The 17,548-nt window shown below is 38.3% G+C and overlaps 1 protein-coding gene across 2 annotated transcripts in view; it reads left to right on the forward strand.

The window, feature by feature from the left end:
- LOC106593616 (inversin) overlaps positions 1–17,548 on the forward strand; it is a 192,994-nt gene that overhangs the window by 154,316 nt on the left and 21,130 nt on the right. For both annotated transcript variants that reach the window (XM_082960225.1, XM_082960223.1), the window contains exon 5: positions 12,132–12,305. In XM_082960225.1, coding sequence (XP_082816351.1) covers positions 12,132–12,305 — 174 coding nt within the window. The remainder of the gene's footprint in view (positions 1–12,131; positions 12,306–17,548) is intronic.

Here is a 17,548-nt window from a genome sequence, read left to right on the forward strand (position 1 = left end):
AAACACTAGAACAGTAGTGGAACCGTCAGAACATTGAATTAACCTGTAGAACACTAAACGAAACACTAGAACAGTAGTGGAACCATCAGAACATTCAGTTAACCTGTAGAACACTAAAGGAAACACTAGAACAGTAGTGGAACCATCAGAACATTGAGTTAACCTGTAGAACACTAAAGGAAACACTAGAACAGTAGTGGAACCGTCAGAACATTGAATTAACCTGTAGAACACTAAAGGAAACACTAGAACAGTAGTGGAACCATCAGAACATTGAGTTATCCAGGATCCACTAAAGGAAACACTAGAACAGTAGTTGAACCATCAGAACATTGAGTTAACCTGTAGAACACTAAAGGAAACACTAGAACAGTAGTGGAACCGTCAGAACATTGAATTAACCTGTAGAACACTAAACGAAACACTAGAACATTAGTGGAACCATCAGAACATTGAGTTAACCTGTAGAACACTAAAGGAAACACTAGAACAGTAGTGGAACCGTCAGAACATTGAATTAACCTGTAGAACACTAAACGAAACACTAGAACAGTAGTGGAACCATCAGAACATTCAGTTAACCTGTAGAACACTAAAGGAAACACTAGAACAGTAGTGGAACCATCAGAACATTGATTTATCCTGGAACCACTAAAGGAAACACTAGAACAGTAGTTGAACCATCAGAACATTGAGTTAACCTGTAGGACACTAAAGGAAACACTAGAACAGTAGTGGAACCGTCAGAATATTGAGTTAACCTGTAGAACACTAAAGGAAACACTAGAACAGTAGTGGAACCGTCAGAACATTGAATTAACCTGTAGAACACTAAACGAAACACTAGAACAGTAGTGGAACCATCAGAACATTCAGTTAACCTGTAGAACACTAAAGGAAACACTAGAACAGTAGTGGAACCATCAGAACATTGAGTTAACCTGTAGAACACTAAAGGAAACACTAGAACAGTAGTGGAACCGTCAGAACATTGAATTAACTTGTAGAACACTAAAGGAAACACTAGAACAGTAGTGGAACCATCAGAACATTGAGTTATCCAGGATCCACTAAAGGAAACACTAGAACAGTAGTTGAACCATCAGAACATTGAGTTAACCTGTAGAACACTAAAGGAAACACTAGAACAGTAGTGGAACCGTCAGAACATTGAATTAACCTGTAGAACACTAAACGAAACACTAGAACATTAGTGGAACCATCAGAACATTGAGTTAACCTGTAGAACACTAAAGGAAACACTAGAACAGTAGTGGAACCGTCAGAACATTGAATTAACCTGTAGAACACTAAACGAAACACTAGAACAGTAGTGGAACCATCAGAACATTCAGTTAACCTGTAGAACACTAAAGGAAACACTAGAACAGTAGTGGAACCATCAGAACATTGAATTAACCTGTAGAACACTAAAGGAAACACTAGAACAGTAGTGGAACCATCAGAATATTGAGTTAACCTGTAGAACACTAAAGGAAACACTAGAACAGTAGTGGAACCATCAGAACATTGAGTTATCCAGGATCCACTAAAGGAAACACTAGAACAGTAGTTGAACCATCAGAACATTGAGTTAACCTGTAGAACACTAAAGGAAACACTAGAACAGTAGTGGAACCATCAGAACATTGAGTTAACCTGTAGAACACTAAAGGAAACACTAGAACAGTAGTGGAACCGTCAGAACATTGAATTAACCTGTAGAACACTAAAGGAAACACTAGAACAGTAGTGGAACCATCAGAACATTGAGTTATCCAGGATCCACTAAAGGAAACACTAGAACAGTAGTTGAACCATCAGAACATTGAGTTAACCTGTAGAACACTAAAGGAAACACTAGAACAGTAGTGGAACCGTCAGAACATTGAATTAACCTGTAGAACACTAAACGAAACACTAGAACAGTAGTGGAACCATCAGAACATTGAGTTAACCTGTAGAACACTAAAGGAAACACTAGAACAGTAGTGGAACCGTCAGAACATTGAATTAACCTGTAGAACACTAAAGGAAACACTAGAACAGTAGTGGAACCATCAGAACATTCAGTTAACCTGTAGAACACTAAAGGAAACACTACAACAGTAGTGGAACCATCAGAACATTGAGTTAACCTGGAACCACTAAAGAAAACACTAGAACAGTAGTGGAATCATCAGAACATTGAGTTATCCTGGAACCACTAAAGGATACACTAGAACAGTAGTTGAACCATCAGAACATTGAGTTAACCTGTAGAACACTAAAGGAAACACTAGAACAGTAGTGGAACCGTCAGAACATTGAGTTAACCTGTAGAACACTAAAGGAAACACTAGAACAGTAGTGGAACCGTCAGAACATTGAATTAACCTGTAGAACACTAAAGGAAACACTAGAACAGTAGTTGAACCATCAGAACATTGAGCTAACCTGTAGAACACTAAAGGAAACACTAGAAGAGTAGTGGAACCATCAGAACATTGAGTTAGCCTGTAGAACACTAAAGGAAACACTAGAACAGTAGTGGAACCGTCAGAACATTGAGTTAACCTGTAGAACACTAAAGGAAACACTAGAACAGTAGTGGAACCGTCAGAACATTGAATTAACCTGTAGAACACTAAAGGAAACACTAGAACAGTAGTTGAACCATCAGAACATTGAGTTAACCTGTAGAACACTAAATGAAACACTGGAAGAGTAGTGGAACCATCAGAACATTGAGTTAGCCTTTAGAACACTAAAAGAAAAAACTAGAACAGTAGTGGAACAATCAGAACATTGAATTAACCGGTAGAACACTAAAGGAAACACTAGAACAGTAGTGGAACCGTCAGAACATTGAATTAACCTGTAGAACACTAAAGGAAACACTAGAACAGTAGTGGAACCATCAGAACATTGAGTTAACCTGTAGAACACTAAAGGAAACACTAGAACTTTAGTGGAACCATCAGAACATTGAGTTAACCTGTAGAACACTAAAGGAAACACTAGAACAGTAGTGGAACCGTCAGAACATTGAATTAACCTGTAGAACACTAAAGGAAACACTAGAACAGTAGTGGAACCATCAGAACATTGAGTTAACCTGAAGAACACTAAAGGAAACACTAGAACTTTAGTGGAACCATCAGAACATTGAGTTAACCTGTAGAACACTAAAGGAAACACCAGAAGAGTAGTGGAACCGTCAGAACATTGAATTAACCTGTAGAACACTAAAGGAAACACTAGAACAGTAGTGGAACCATCAGAACATTGAGTTAACCTGTAGAACACTAAAGGAAACACTAGAACAGTAGTGGAACCATCAGAACGTTGAGTTATCCAGGATCCACTAAAGGAAACACTAGAACAGTAGTTGAACCATCAGAACATTGAGTTAACCTGTAGAACACTAAAGGAAACACTAGAACAGTAGTGGAACCGTCAGAACATTGAATTAACCTGTAGAACACTAAAGGAAACACTAGAATAGTAGTGGAACCGTCAGAACATTGAGTTAACCTGTAGAACACTAAAGGAAACACTAGAACAGTAGTGGAACCGTCAGAACATTGAATTAACCTGTAGAACACTAAAGGAAACACTAGAACAGTAGTGGAACCATCAGAATATTGAGTTAACCTGTAGAACACTAAAGGAAACACTAGAACAGTAGTGGAACCATCAGAACATTGAGTTATCCAGGATCCACTAAAGGAAACACTAGAACAGTAGTTGAACCATCAGAACATTGAGTTAACCTGTAGAACACTAAAGGAAACACTAGAACAGTAGTGGAACCGTCAGAACATTGAATTAACCTGTAGAACACTAAACGAAACACTAGAACAGTAGTGGAACCATCAGAACATTCAGTTAACCTGTAGAACACTAAAGGAAACACTAGAACAGTAGTGGAACCATCAGAACATTGAGTTAACCTGGAACCACTAAAGGAAACACTAGAACAGTAGTGGAACCATCAGAACATTGAGTTATCCTGGAACCACTAAAGGAAACACTAGAACAGTAGTTGAACCATCAGAACATTGAGTTAACCTGTAGGACACTAAAGGAAACACTAGAACAGTAGTGGAACCGTCAGAACATTGAGTTAACCTGTAGAACACTAAAGGAAACACTAGAACAGTAGTGGAACCGTCAGAACATTGAATTAACCTGTAGAACACTAAAGTTAACACTAGAACAGTAGTGGAAACATCAGAATATTGAGTTAACCTGTAGAACACTAAAGGAAACACTAGAACAGTAGTGGAACCATCAGAACATTGAGTTATCCTGGAACTACTAAAGGAAACACTAGAACAGTAGTTGAACCATCAGAACATTGAGTTAACCTGTAGAACACTAAAGGAAACACTAGAACAGTAGTGGAACCATCAGAACACTGAGTTAACCTGTAGAACACTAAAGGAAACACTAGAACAGTAGTTGAACCATCAGAACATTGAGTTAACCTGGAACCACTAAAGGAAACACTAGAACAGTAGTGGAACCATCAGAACATTGAGTTATCCTGGAACCACTAAAGGAAACACTAGAACAGTAGTTGAACCATCAGAACATTGAGTTAACCTGTAGGACACTAAAGGAAACACTAGAACAGTAGTGGAACCGTCAGAACATTGAGTTAACCTGTAGAACACTAAAGGAAACACTAGAACAGTAGTGGAACCGTCAGAACATTGAATTAACCTGTAGAACACTAAAGGAAACACTAGAACAGTAGTGGAAACATCAGAATATTGAGTTAACCTGTAGAACACTAAAGGAAACACTAGAACAGTAGTGGAACCATCAGAACATTGAGTTATCCTGGAACTACTAAAGGAAACACTAGAACAGTAGTTGAACCATCAGAACATTGAGTTAACCTGTAGAACACTAAAGGAAACACTAGAACAGTAGTGGAACCATCAGAACACTGAGTTAACCTGTAGAACACTAAAGGAAACACTAGAACAGTAGTTGAACCATCAGAACATTGAGTTAACCTGTAGAACACTAAAGGAAACACTAGAAGAGTAGTGGAACCATCAGAACATTGAGTTAGCCTGTAGAACACTAAAGGAAACACTAGAACAGTAGTCGAACCATCAGAACATTGAGTTAACCTGTAGAACACTAAAGGAAACACTAGAACAGTAGTGGAACCATCAGAACATTGAATTAACCTGTAGAACACTAAAGGAAACACTAGAACAGTAGTTGAACCATCAGAACATTGAGTTAACCTGTAGAACACTAAAGGAAACACTAGAAGAGTAGTGGAACCATCAGAACATTGAGTTAACCTGTAGAACACTAAAGGAAACACTAGAACAGTAGTGGAACCGTCAGAACATTGAATTAACCTGTAGAACACTAAAGGAAACACTAGAACAGTAGTGGAACCATCAGAACATTGAGTTAACCTGTAGAACACTAAAGGAAACACTAGAACAGTAGTGGAACCGTCAGAACATTGAGTTAACCTGTAGAACACTAAAGGAAACACTAGAAGAGTAGTGGAACCGTCAGAACATTGAATTAACCTGTAGAACACTAAAGGAAACACTAGAACAGTAGTGGAACCATCAGAACATTCAGTTAACCTGTAGAACACTAAAGGAAACACTAGAACAGTAGTGGAACCATCAGAACACTGAGTTAACCTGTAGAACACTAAAGGAAACACTAGAACAGTAGTTGAACCATCAGAACATTGAGCTAACCTGTAGAACACTAAAGGAAACACTAGAAGAGTAGTGGAACCATCAGAACATTGAGTTAGCCTGTAGAACACTAAAGGAAACACTAGAACAGTAGTGGAACCATCAGAACATTGAGTTAACCTGTAGAACACTAAAGGAAACACTAGAACAGTAGTGGAACCGTCAGAACATTGAATTAACCTGTAGAACACTAAAGGAAACACTAGAACAGTAGTTGAACCATCAGAACATTGAGTTAACCTGTAGAACACTAAAGGAAACACTAGAAGAGTAGTGGAACCATCAGAACATTGAGTTAGCCTGTAGAACACTAAAGGGAACACTAGAACAGTAGTGGAACCGTCAGAACATTGAGTTAACCTGTAGAACACTAAAGGAAACACTAGAACAGTAGTGGAACCGTCAGAACATTGAATTAACCTGTAGAACACTAAAGGAAACACTAGAACAGTAGTGGAACCATCAGAACATTGAGTTAACCTGTAGAACACTAAAGGAAACACTAGAACTTTAGTGGAACCATCAGAACATTGAGTTAACCTGTAGAACACTAAAGGAAACACCAGAAGTGTAGTGGAACCGTCAGAACATTGAATTAACCTGTAGAACACTAAAGGAAACACTAGAACAGTAGTGGAATCATCAGAACATTGAGTTAACCTGGAACCACTAATGGAAACACTAGAACAGTAGTGGAACCATCAGAACTTTGAATTAACCTGTAGAACACTAAAGGAAACACTAGAACAGTAGTGGAACCATCAGAACATTGAGTTAACCTGTAGAACACTAAAGGAAACACTAGAACAGTAGTGGAACTGTCAGAACATTGAATTAACCTGTAGAACACTAAAGGAAACACTAGAACAGTAGTGGAACCATCAGAACATTCAGTTAACCTGTAGAACACTAAAGGAAACACTAGAACAGTAGTGGAACCATCAGAACATTGAGTTATCCTGGAACCACTAAAGGAAACACTAGAACAGTAGTTGAACCATCAGAACATTGAGTTAACCTGTAGAACACTAAAGGAAACACTAGAACAGTAGTGGAACCGTCAGAACATTGAGTTAACCTGTAGAACACTAAAGGAAACACTAGAACAGTAGTGGAACCATCAGAATATTGAGTTAACCTGTAGAACACTAAAGGAAACACTAGAACAGTAGTGGAACCATCAGAACATTGAGTTATCCTGGAACTACTAAAGGAAACACTAGAACAGTAGTTGAACCATCAGAACATTGAGTTAACCTGTAGAACACTAAAGGAAACACTAGAACAGTAGTGGAACCATCAGAACACTGAGTTAACCTGTAGAACACTAAAGGAAACACTAGAACAGTAGTTGAACCATCAGAACATTGAGCTAACCTGTAGAACACTAAAGGAAACACTAGAACAGTAGTGGAACCATCAGAACATTGAGTTAACCTGTAGAACACTAAAGGAAACACTAGAACAGTAGTGGAACCATCAGAACATTGAGTTAACCTGAAGAACACTAAAGGAAACACTAGAACAGTAGTTGAATCATCAGAACATTGAGTTAACCTGGAACCACTAATGGAAACACTAGAACAGTAGTGGAACCATCAGAACTTTGAATTAACCTGTAGAACACTAAAGGAAACACTAGAACAGTAGTTGAACCATCAGAACATTGAGTTAACCTGTAGAACACTAAAGGAAACACTAGAAGAGTAGTGGAACCATCAGAACATTGAGTTAACCTGTAGAACACTAAAGGAAACACTAGAACAGTAGTGGAACCATCAGAACATTGAATTAACCTGTAGAACACTAAAGGAAACACTAGAACAGTAGTTGAACCATCAGAACATTGAGTTAACCTGTAGAACACTAAAGGAAACACTAGAAGAGTAGTGGAACCATCAGAACATTGAGTTTGCCTGTAGAACACTAAAGGAAACACTAGAACAGTAGTGGAACCGTCAGAACATTGAGTTAACCTGTAGAACACTAAAGGAAACACTAGAACAGTAGTGGAACCGTCAGAACATTGAATTAACCTGTAGAACACTAAAGGAAACACTAGAACAGTAGTGGAACCATCAGAACATTGAGTTAACCTGTAGAACACTTAAGGAAACACTAGAACAGTAGTGGAACCGTCAGAACATTGAATTAACCTGTAGAACACTAAAGGAAACACTAGAACAGTAGTGGAACCATCAGAACATTGAGTTAACCTGTAGAACACTAAAGGAAACACTAGAACAGTAGTGGAACCATCAGAACATTGAGTTAACCTGTAGAACACTAAAGGAAACACTAGAAGAGTAGTGGAACCGTCAGAACATTGAATTAACCTGTAGAACACTAAAGGAAACACTAGAACAGTAGTGGAACCATCAGAACATTGAGTTAACCTGAAGAACACTAAAGGAAACACTAGAACAGTAGTTGAATCATCAGAACATTGAGTTAACCTGGAACCACTAATGGAAACGCTAGAACAGTAGTGGAACCATCAGAACTTTGAATTAACCTGTAGAACACTAAAGGAAACACTAGAACAGTAGTGGAACCATCAGAACATTGAGTTAACCTGTAGAACACTAAAGGAAACACTAGAACAGTAGTGGAACCGTCAGAACATTGAATTAACCTGTAGAACACTAAAGGAAACACTAGAACAGTAGTGGAACCATCAGAACATTCAGTTAACCTGTAGAACACTAAAGGAAACACTAGAACAGTAGTGGAACCATCAGAACATTGAGTTAACCTGGAACCACTAAAAGAAACACTAGAACAGTAGTGGAATCATCAGAACATTGAGTTATCCTGGAACCACTAAAGGATACACTAGAACAGTAGTTGAACCATCAGAACATTGAGTTAACCTGTAGAACACTAAAGGAAACACTAGAACAGTAGTGGAACCGTCAGAACATTGAGTTAACCTGTAGAACACTAAAGGAAACACTAGAACAGTAGTGGAACCGTCAGAATATTGAGTTAACCTGTAGAACACTAAAGGAAACACTAGAACAGTAGTGGAACCATCAGAACATTGAGTTATCCTGGAACTACTAAAGGAAACACTAGAACAGTAGTTGAACCATCAGAACATTGAGTTAACCTGTAGAACACTAAAGGAAACACTAGAACAGTAGTGGAACCATCAGAACACTGAGTTAACCTGTAGAACACTAAAGGAAACACTAGAACAGTAGTTGAACCATCAGAACATTGAGCTAACCTGTAGAACACTAAAGGAAACACTAGAAGAGTAGTGGAACCATCAGAACATTGAGTTAGCCTGTAGAACACTAAAGGAAACACTAGAACAGTAGTGGAACCATCAGAACATTGAGTTAACCTGTAGAACACTAAAGGAAACACTAGAACAGTAGTGGAACCGTCAGAACATTGAATTAACCTGTAGAACACTAAAGGAAACACTAGAACAGTAGTTGAACCATCAGAACATTGAGTTAACCTGTAGAACACTAAAGGAAACACTAGAAGAGTAGTGGAACCATCAGAACATTGAGTTAGCCTGTAGAACACTAAAGGAAACACTAGAACAGTAGTGAAACCGTCAGAACATTGAGTTAACCTGTAGAACACTAAAGGAAACACTAGAACAGTAGTGGAACCGTCAGAACATTGAATTAACCTGTAGAACACTAAAGGAAACACTAGAACAGTAGTGGAACCATCAGAACATTGAGTTAACCTGTAGAACACTAAAGGAAACACTAGAACTTTAGTGGAACCATCAGAACATTGAGTTAACCTGTAGAACACTAAAGGAAACACCAGAAGTGTAGTGGAACCGTCAGAACATTGAATTAACCTGTAGAACACTAAAGGAAACACTAGAACAGTAGTGGAATCATCAGAACATTGAGTTAACCTGGAACCACTAATGGAAACACTAGAACAGTAGTGGAACCATCAGAACTTTGAATTAACCTGTAGAACACTAAAGGAAACACTAGAACAGTAGTGGAACCATCAGAACATTGAGTTAACCTGTAGAACACTAAAGGAAACACTAGAACAGTAGTGGAACTGTCAGAACATTGAATTAACCTGTAGAACACTAAAGGAAACACTAGAACAGTAGTGGAACCATCAGAACATTCAGTTAACCTGTAGAACACTAAAGGAAACACTAGAACAGTAGTGGAACCATCAGAACATTGAGTTATCCTGGAACCACTAAAGGAAACACTAGAACAGTAGTTGAACCATCAGAACATTGAGTTAACCTGTAGAACACTAAAGGAAACACTAGAACAGTAGTGGAACCGTCAGAACATTGAGTTAACCTGTAGAACACTAAAGGAAACACTAGAACAGTAGTTGAACCATCAGAACATTGAGCTAACCTGTAGAACACTAAAGGAAACACTAGAAGAGTAGTGGAACCATCAGAACATTGAGTTAGCCTGTAGAACCACTAAAGGAAACACTAGAACAGTAGTGGAACCATCAGAACATTGAGTTAACCTGTGGAACCACTAAAGGAAACACTAGAACAGTAGTGGAACCATCAGAACATTGAGTTAACCTGTAGAACACTAACTGATCCTTTAGAATCCTGACTCCAGGGTATTCTAGAGCCTCTCTCACTGGCTATTGAAAACATTAAGAACACCTGCTCTTTCCTTGACATAGACTGACCAGGTGATTCCAGGTGAAAGCTATGATCCCTTATTGATGTCACCTGTTAAATCCACTTCTGTCCGTGTAGACGAAGAGGAGGAGACAGGTTAAAGAAGGATTTTTAAGCCTTGAGTCAATTGAGACATAGATAGGGGCAACTCAATTTTAGGAAGGTGTTCGTAATGTTAGGTATTCTCAGTGTATATCACATACTGGTAGCTTAGGTGAGAAGGTAGTGCCCCCCAGTGGTGACAGACAGACACCCCCAGGGCGGCTGTTAAGAACTAGACAAGGGGATCGGCAACTTTGATGAGGGTGGGGGCCACAGAAAATCTGAGCGAAATGTTGTACTTTGTGAGCTAAACATTATAAACACCCCCCTCTTGACAGTGAAATCTTCAGAGTTAATTTCCTGCAATTCTACACATTTTGCCATGGTGCATAGAGTAAATGAGGTTTTAGAGCAAGTTTGCTGCAATTCTACACATTTTGCCATGGGGCATAGAGTAAATGAGGTTTTAGAGCAAGTTTGCTGCAATTCTACACATTTTGCCATGGGGCATAGAGTAAATGAGGTTTTAGACCAAGTTTGCTGCAATTCTACACATTTTGCCATGGGGGCATAGAGTAAATTAGGTTTTAGAGCAAGTTTGCTGCAATTCTACACATTTTGCCATGGCTCGGAGAAAAGATTTTGCAATTCTACAACTCATTTCATGCAATTCGACAAATTTTGCCTTGGGGCAGAGAGAAACATTTCTGTTCTAAAGCTAATTCCCCCGGTCAGTAATTCCACCATAATATCAAGTTTAGATAGTTGGCCACAAGACTAACTTACCATATAAAATGTTTTAGCTGACGTGGCTAATTGAGTGACTACTCAGTGAATGACATCACATGAGAGACTAACTGCTGATGCACAACCACATTTCAAAATGTCACCTTGTGTATTCTACTATTCTAACTCTCAACATTAAGTTGAGACCCCGACTGAGTTCCTAAAAAAGATATCTAAATCTAGAAAATGAAATAAAAGACTGGGCTGTATGAGCAGTAATATCTCTATAGAAAGTGTTTATTAGCCTTGTCCTGGGGGGTGGGGGGTTGCTGTCAGGGCAGGTGAGGAGCGGTGGCTGGAGGGGCGGAGGAGGGTGCTCACACACACTCTCCACACACACACACACACCACTCCAATTCTAATGTGTGTGGGTGATGGGAGGCCCTCTCTCTCTCTGACACCTGATCAATATCTAGCTGAGACAGGGAGAGACTTCTGGGATTACTGATCTAATTGGACTGAGAATAGGGAGGATAGACCACATGTACACACACGCACACAGACACACTCATACATACGCACACACACACTCACACACACACACACACACACACACACACACACACACACACACACACACACACATACAGGCCTATATGGACACACATTTGCACATGCACACACATATATACATACACACACACACACTTTCTCAAAGCTCACACATACTCTCACATGCATGCTCAGTCAGTAGATAGATCTGTCAGACGATGAGGCTGGAAGGAATAGATAGGAGAGAGTCTGAGAACCAATAGGAAAGGACAGAGATGGATGATGATGGAATTGGATAAGACACCATAGAGTGTGTGTGTGTGTGTGTGTGTGTGTGTGTGTGTGTGTGTGTGTGTGTGTGTGTGTGTGTGTGTGTGTGTGTGTGTGTGTGTGTGTGTGTGTGTGTGTGTGTGTGTGTGCTCCAGGGGAACGTGCGGTTTCTGAAGCTGCTCCTGTCTCGTCGTGCTGATTGGCTGCAGAAGGATCTAGAGGAGGTAACACCCCTACACCTGGCGACCCGTCACCCCTCCCCCAAACCCCTGGCCTTGCTGCTCAAACACATAGGACCTGGAGAGGTGGATACACAGGACAAGAACAAGGTACCACACACACACTGTTTACAAAGTTGGGTAATAGTTCTATCAAACATACTTGTTATGGAACTGTCCTGGCTCTTTGATTTGATTGACTGAATTAGAGTTCACGTGGAGTTCTGAGAAATCCAGAGACACACACACACACACACACACACACACACACACACACACACACACACTGGAATGACAATTGGCTGCTTTGTCCTGACTCTTCAAGGCAGACAGTTGTGCCAAATACATTCTACACCACACACACACACACACACACACAGGCTCCCTCTGTCTGTAGCGATGATGTCTATCTGTCTGTTAGTTCTGTAATAATCCAATATGCATCATCAGCATGTCAGATGACACTGGTTTCAGTATGTCCCAGAATAGATCTCTAACAACAGCCATAGAGGAGGTGATATCTCTGTTATAGCATACTGTTACTGTTACTGTCACTGTTACTGTTACTGTCACTGTCACTGTTACAGTCATTGTCACTGTTACTGTCACTGTTACAGTAAATTGTACTGTTACTGTCACTGTTACAGTCATTGTTACAGTCATTGTTACTGTTACTGTCACTGTTACTGTCACTGTTACAGTCATTGTCACTGTTACTGTAACTGTTACAGTAATTTTTACTGTCACTGTTACAGTCATTGTTACAGTCATTGTTACTGTCATTGTTACAGTCATTGTTACTGTCACTGTTACAGTCATTGTTACTGTCACTGTTACTGTCATTATTACTGTCACTGTTATTGTCACTGTTACAGTCATTATTACTGTCACTGTTATTGTCACTGTTACAGTCATTGTTACTGTCACTGTTACAGTCACTGTTACTGTCATTGTTACTGTCACTGTTACAGTCATTGTTACTGTCACTCTCACTATTACAGTCATTGTTACTGTCACTGTTACAGTCATTGTCATTGTTACTGTCATTGTTACTGTCATTGTTACTGTCATTGTTACTGTCACTGTTACTGTCATTGTTATTGTTACTGTCACTGTTACTGTCATTATTATTGTCACTGTTACTGTCACTGTTACAGTCATTGTTACAGTCATTGTTACTGTCATTGTTACAGTCATTGTTACTGTTACTGTCACTGTTACAGTCATTGTTACTGTCACTGTTACAGTCATTATTACTGTCACTGTTACTGTTGCTGTCATGCTACTGTCACTGTTCTGTCATTGTTATTGTCACTGTTACTGTCACTGTTATTGTCATTGTTACTGTCACTGTTACTGTTATTATTACTGTCACTGTTATTGTCACTGTTATTGTCACTGTTACTGTCACTGTTTCAGTCATTATTAATGTCACTGTTACTGTCATTGTTACTGTCACTGTTACAGTCATTATTACTGTCACTGTTATTGTCACTGTCACTATTACAGTCATTGTTACTGTCACTGTTACAGTCATTGTTACAGTCATTGTTACTGTCATTGTTACAGTCATTGTTACTGTTACTGTCACTGTTACAGTCATTGTTACTGTCACGGTTAAAGTCATTATTACTGTCACTGTTATTGTCACTGTTACTGCCATTGTTATTGTCACTGTTACTGTCATGTTACTGTCACTGTTACAGTCATTGTTACTGTCATTGTTATTGTCACTGTTACTGTCACTGTCACTGTTACAGTCATTGTTACTGTTACCGTCACTGTCACTGTTACAGTCATTGTTACGTTCACTGTTACTGTCATGTTACTGTCACTGTTACAGTCATTATTACTGTCACTGTTATTGTCACTGTTACCGTCATTGTTATTGTCACTGTTACAGTCATTATTACTGTCGCTGTTATTGTCACTGTTACTGTCATTGTTACTGTTGCTGTTACTGTCACTGTTACTGTCATTATTACTGTCACTGTTATTGTCACTGTTATTGTCACTGTTACTGTCACTGTTTCAGTCATTATTAATGTCACTGTTATTGTCACTGTCACTGTTACAGTCATTGTTACAGTCATTGTTACTGTCATTGTTACAGTTATTTTTACTGTTACCGTCACTGTTACAGTCATTGTTACTGTTACTGTTGCTGTCATGTTACTGTCACTGTTTCTGTCATTGTTATTGTCACTGTTACTGTCACTGTTATTGTCATTGTTACTGTTACTGTTACTGTTATTATTACTGTCACTGTTATTGTCACTGTTATTGTCACTGTTACTGTCACTGTTTCAGTCATTATTAATGTCACTGTTATTGTCACTGTTACTGTCATTGTTACTGTCACTGTTACAGTCATTATTACTGTCACTGTTACAGTCATTGTTACAGTCATTGTTACAGTCATTGTTACTTACTGTCACTGTTACAGTCATTGTTACTGTCACTGTTACAGTCATTGTTACTGTCACTGTTATTGTCACTGTTACTGTCACTGTTATTGTCACTGTTACTGTCATTGTTATTGTCACTGTTACTGTCATGTTACTGTCACTGTTACAGTCATTGTTATTGTCACTGTTACTGTCACTGTTACAGTCATTGTTACTGTTACCGTCACTGTCACTGTTACAGTCATTGTTACGTGTCACTGTTACTGTCATGTTACTGTCACTGTTACAGTCATTATTACTGTCACTGTTATTGTCACTGTTACTGTCATTGTTATTATCACTGTTACTGTCACTGTCATTATTACTGTCACTGTTATTGTTACTGTCACTGTCATTGTTACTGTCACTGTTACAGTCATTGTTACAATCATTGTTACTGTTATTGTCACTGTTACAGTCATTGTTACTGTCACTGTTATTGTCACTGTTACTGTCATTGTTATTGTTACTGTCATGTTACTGTCACTGTTACTGTCATTATTATTGTCACTGTTACAGTCATTGTTACTGTCATTGTTACAGTCATTGTTACTGTTACTGTCACTGTTACAGTCATTGTTACTGTCATTGCTACAGTCATTGTTACTGTCACTGTTACAGTCATTGTTACTGTCACTGTTACAGTCATTATTACTGTCACAGTTATTGTCACTGTTACTGTCATTGTTATTGTCACTGTTACTGTTACTGTCATGTTACTGTCATGTTATTGTCACTGTTACTGTCACTGTTATTGTCATTATTACTGTCACTGTTATTGTCACTGTTACTGTCACTGTTACAGTCATTATTAATGTCACTGTTATTATCACTGTTACTGTCACTGTTACAGTCATTATTACTGTCACTGTTACTGTCACTGTCAGTTTTACAGTCATTGTTACTGTTACTGTCCCTGTTAAAGTCACTGTTACTGTCACTATTACAGTCATTGTTACAGTCACTGTCACTATTACAGTCATTGTTACTGTCACTGTTACAGTCATTGTTATCGTTACTGTCACTGTTACAGTCATTGTTACTGTCATTGTTGCAGTCATTGTTACTGTCATTGTTACAGTCATTGTTACTGTTACTGTCACTGTTACTGTTACTGTCATGTTACTGTCATTATTATTGTCACTGTTATTGTTACTGTCACTGTTACAGTCATTGTTACAGTCATTGTTACTGTCATTGTTACTGTTACTGTCACTGTTACAGTCATTGTTACTGTCACTGTTACAGTCATTATTACTGTCACTGTTATTGTCACTGTTACTGTCATTGTTATTGTTACTGCTACTGTCATGTTACTGTCATTATTTTTGTCACTGTTATTGTCACTGTTAAAGTCATTATTACTGTCACTGTTACTGTCACTGTCACTATTACAGTCATTGTTACTGTTACTGTCCCTGTTAAAGTCACTGTTACTGTCACTATTACAGTCATTGTTACTGTTACTGTCACTGTTACAGTCATTGTTATTGTTACTGTCACTGTTACAGTCATTTTTACTGTCATTGTTACTGTCATTGTTGCAGTCATTGTTACTGTCATTGTTACAGTCATTGTTATTGTCACTGTTACTGTCATTGTTATTGTTACTGTTAGTGTCATGTTACTGTCATTATTATTGTCACTGTTATTGTTACTGTCATTGTTACAGTCATTGTTACTGTTACTGTCACTGTTACAGTCATTGTTATTGTTACTGTCACTGTTACAGTCATTGTTACTGTCATTGTTGCAGTCATTGTTACTGTCATTGTTACAGTCATTGTTACTGTTATTGTCACTGTTACTGTCATTGTTACTGTTACTATCATGTTACTGTCATTATTATTGTCACTGTTATTGTCACTGTTACTGTCACTGTTACAGTCATTGTTACAGTCATTGTTACTGTCATTGTTACAGTCATTGTTACTGTCACTGTTACAGTCATTATTACTGTCACTGTTATGGTCACTGTTACTGTTATGTTATTGTTACTGTTACTGTCATGTTACTGTCATTATTATTCTCACTGTTATTGTCACTGTTACTGTCACTGTTACAGTCATTGTTACTGTTACTGTTATTGTCACTGTTACTGTCATTGTTACTGTTACTGTCATGATTATTGTCACTGTTATTGTCACTGTTACTGTCACTGTTACAGTCATTGTTACTGTCATTGTTACAGTCATTGTTACTGTTACTGTTATTGTCACCTTTACTCTCATTGTTATTGTTACTATCATGTTACTGTCATTATTATTGTCACTGTTATTGTCACTGTTACTGTCACAGTTACAGTCATTGTTACTGTCACTGTTTCAGTCATTATTACTGTCACTGTTATTGTCACTGTTACTGTCATTGTTATTGTTACTGTTACTGTCATGTTACTGTCATTATTATTGTCACTGTTACTGTCACTGTTACAGTCATTATTACTGTCACTGTTATTGTCACTGTTACTGTCATTGTTATTGTCACTGTTACTGTCATGTTACTGTCACTGTCATTGTTATTGTCACTGTTACTGTCACTGTTATTGTCATTATTACTGTCACTGTTATTGTCACTGTTACTGTCACTGTTGCTATCACTGTTACAGTCATTATTAATGTCACTGTTATTGTCACTGTTACTGTCACTGTCACTATTACAGTCATTATTACTGTCACTGTTACTGTCACTGTCACTATTACAGTCATTGTTACTGTTACTGTCCCTGTTAAAGTCACTGTTACATTCACTATTACAGTCATTGTTACTGTCACTGTCACTATTACAGTCATTGTTACTGTTACTGTCACTGTCACTGTTACAGTCATTGTTATTGTTACTGTCACTGTTACAGTCATTGTTACTGTCATTGTTGCAGTCATTGTTACTGTCATTGTTACAGTCATT

This window comes from Salmo salar, chromosome 02, assembly GCF_965601325.2.
Source record: "Salmo salar chromosome 02, fSalSal1, whole genome shotgun sequence".
Lineage (NCBI taxonomy): Eukaryota > Metazoa > Chordata > Actinopteri > Salmoniformes > Salmonidae > Salmo > Salmo salar.